At 34.7% G+C, this 1,643-nt stretch overlaps 1 protein-coding gene across 1 annotated transcript; it reads left to right on the top strand.

Annotated features, from left to right (window-relative positions):
- Window positions 1-12: 12 nt before the first annotated feature.
- On the top strand, window positions 13-1,200 carry LOC129579653 (uncharacterized). The gene is made up of 4 exons (XM_055469823.1): window positions 13-27; window positions 173-316; window positions 402-536; window positions 1,008-1,200. The coding sequence occupies exons 2-4, from the start codon at window positions 198-200 to the stop codon at window positions 1,198-1,200; spliced, it is 447 nt and encodes a 148-aa protein (XP_055325798.1). The 5' UTR covers window positions 13-27; window positions 173-197.
- The last annotated feature ends 443 nt before the right edge of the window (window positions 1,201-1,643 follow it).

The raw sequence follows: 1,643 nt of genomic DNA on the forward strand, positions 1-1,643 counted from the left end.
GCCAGTTGGAAGTTCAACTTTCAAGACGTATGTGTTGCCACCATGGATTTTCGGCGGTTTCATTTTTTTCATTTAATATTTGAATTTTTTTCTTTAGTCCATTGACATCGAATGAAAGTCGTACGGCACAAATTTGGCACAAAATTTCATGTTTTTTCATTCGTCATTCTAGGTCTTCGGTTTCGAAAGACAACCGCATGGTAAATGTTGCACAAGGCACGTTCACACCGTTAGCTGGCCAAAATACAGCAACATCATCACATTCAGCTCGGAGTGGAAAAGTGCAAGCACATTTGAACCTTGCAACATTTAAGACGTATGTTTGAACTACTATTCTTGTTTAATTAAACCAAAACTTGGCAAAATATTCCATTTTTTTTTTTTTTAATTTATCATCTTAGACCATCGCCATTCAAAGGAACTTTCAAGGCACGTATTGGAAAAAGTACAACCACACATTCGATATGGAATGCAAACATGCAAGCATCTTTGAAGCCAGCTATTTATCGACCCAATAGTTTTGCGAGATCTAACACGTATGTTACACAGACTTCATTCGCTTTTTATGACCGTTTTTAATTGAATTCATCCCTCGAAATTGATTTTCATTGCCAATTCATTCATGCTATTTCCCACTTTCTTCTCAATTTCTTTCTTTAATTTTGCTTCGGATTTTTGTAATTTTTTTTTCTTCTTTTGATGAAGGATTTTTGACGCGCTTCTTTTGATTAAAAAAAACCAAGTATTTCGCTGTGTTTCAATCGCCTTTAACGCTTTAATGTAATATCCGTGGCCACTTTTTTATGTTTCTCAAAACGAATTCCGGCATTCAATTGATTACAAATATTCTTTTGTTTATGAATATTACAATTAACTGATTTTTTGTTATTGTCTCTTAATTTATACAAGCAATGTGATAACAATTCTGTGTGATGAACCTCAAAACGGCCAGAGAAAACAGAAACAACAACAAAATTTTATTCGAATTTTTTTTTTCGTTATTTCAGACCATTTTCATCTATAGAAAATCGTAAGGCGCGTACTCCAGTGAGTACATCTACACCGTTAACTGGTCAAAGTACACCACCGCTGCAATTGAAACCAAGTATTGTTTCTAACATCGCATCTGCTGATGAATCCATACATAACCCTTTTGCCGTTGTTGGCCCAAGCATAGCTAACGAGGGTTATTTTACCTAGGGTACTAGGGTTATTTTCCGAACATCATTAAATGAAACGTATGTACATTTATTCTAAATCCGAAATAAATCATATGGTTCCAGTTTTTGGTCAAATTCCAGTTTTTTCTTCGATTGGAAGTTTTAAAATTTGTTTTGCTTTGTAATTTCATTTGAACTTAGGTTTTTTTACTTATATAAGTACATGAAATACTATGTATTAACTTTAATATTTGTTTATTAGTCCGTACTCGAAAAATGCACGTCATGAGAAGACTTCCACCATTCCACCAAAAGAAATCAAAATGGAGAAAGAGCTACAAAGAATGCAAAACGTTGTGTCACGGCTTAACGAAGAAATTGGACCACTCCCAGTCGAAGGAATGTCAAGTAACTCTAGTAGTGATGATTTGAGTGATGTAGAGCACCAGGTGGAACAAAATGACCCAAATTTTGCCGCTGCCT

This window comes from Sitodiplosis mosellana, unplaced genomic scaffold (assembly GCF_009176505.1).
Source record: "Sitodiplosis mosellana isolate CC-2019 unplaced genomic scaffold, AAFC_SMos_1.0 Smas_scaffold_6362, whole genome shotgun sequence".
NCBI classification, from domain to species: Eukaryota; Metazoa; Arthropoda; class Insecta; order Diptera; family Cecidomyiidae; genus Sitodiplosis; species Sitodiplosis mosellana.

What these genes read in the sequence shown, in the direction of transcription:
- LOC129579653 (XM_055469823.1), top strand. Translation starts at nt 198, where the DNA reads ATGGTAAATGTTGCACAAGGCACGTTCACACCGTTAGCTGGCCAAAAT. An exon ending in AACCTTGCAACATTTAAGAC is followed by an intron (nt 317 to 401) that starts GTATGTTTGAAC and finishes TTATCATCTTAG; the next exon opens with ACCATCGCCATTCAAAGGAA. An exon ending in AGTTTTGCGAGATCTAACAC is followed by an intron (nt 537 to 1,007) that starts GTATGTTACACA and finishes TCGTTATTTCAG; the next exon opens with ACCATTTTCATCTATAGAAA.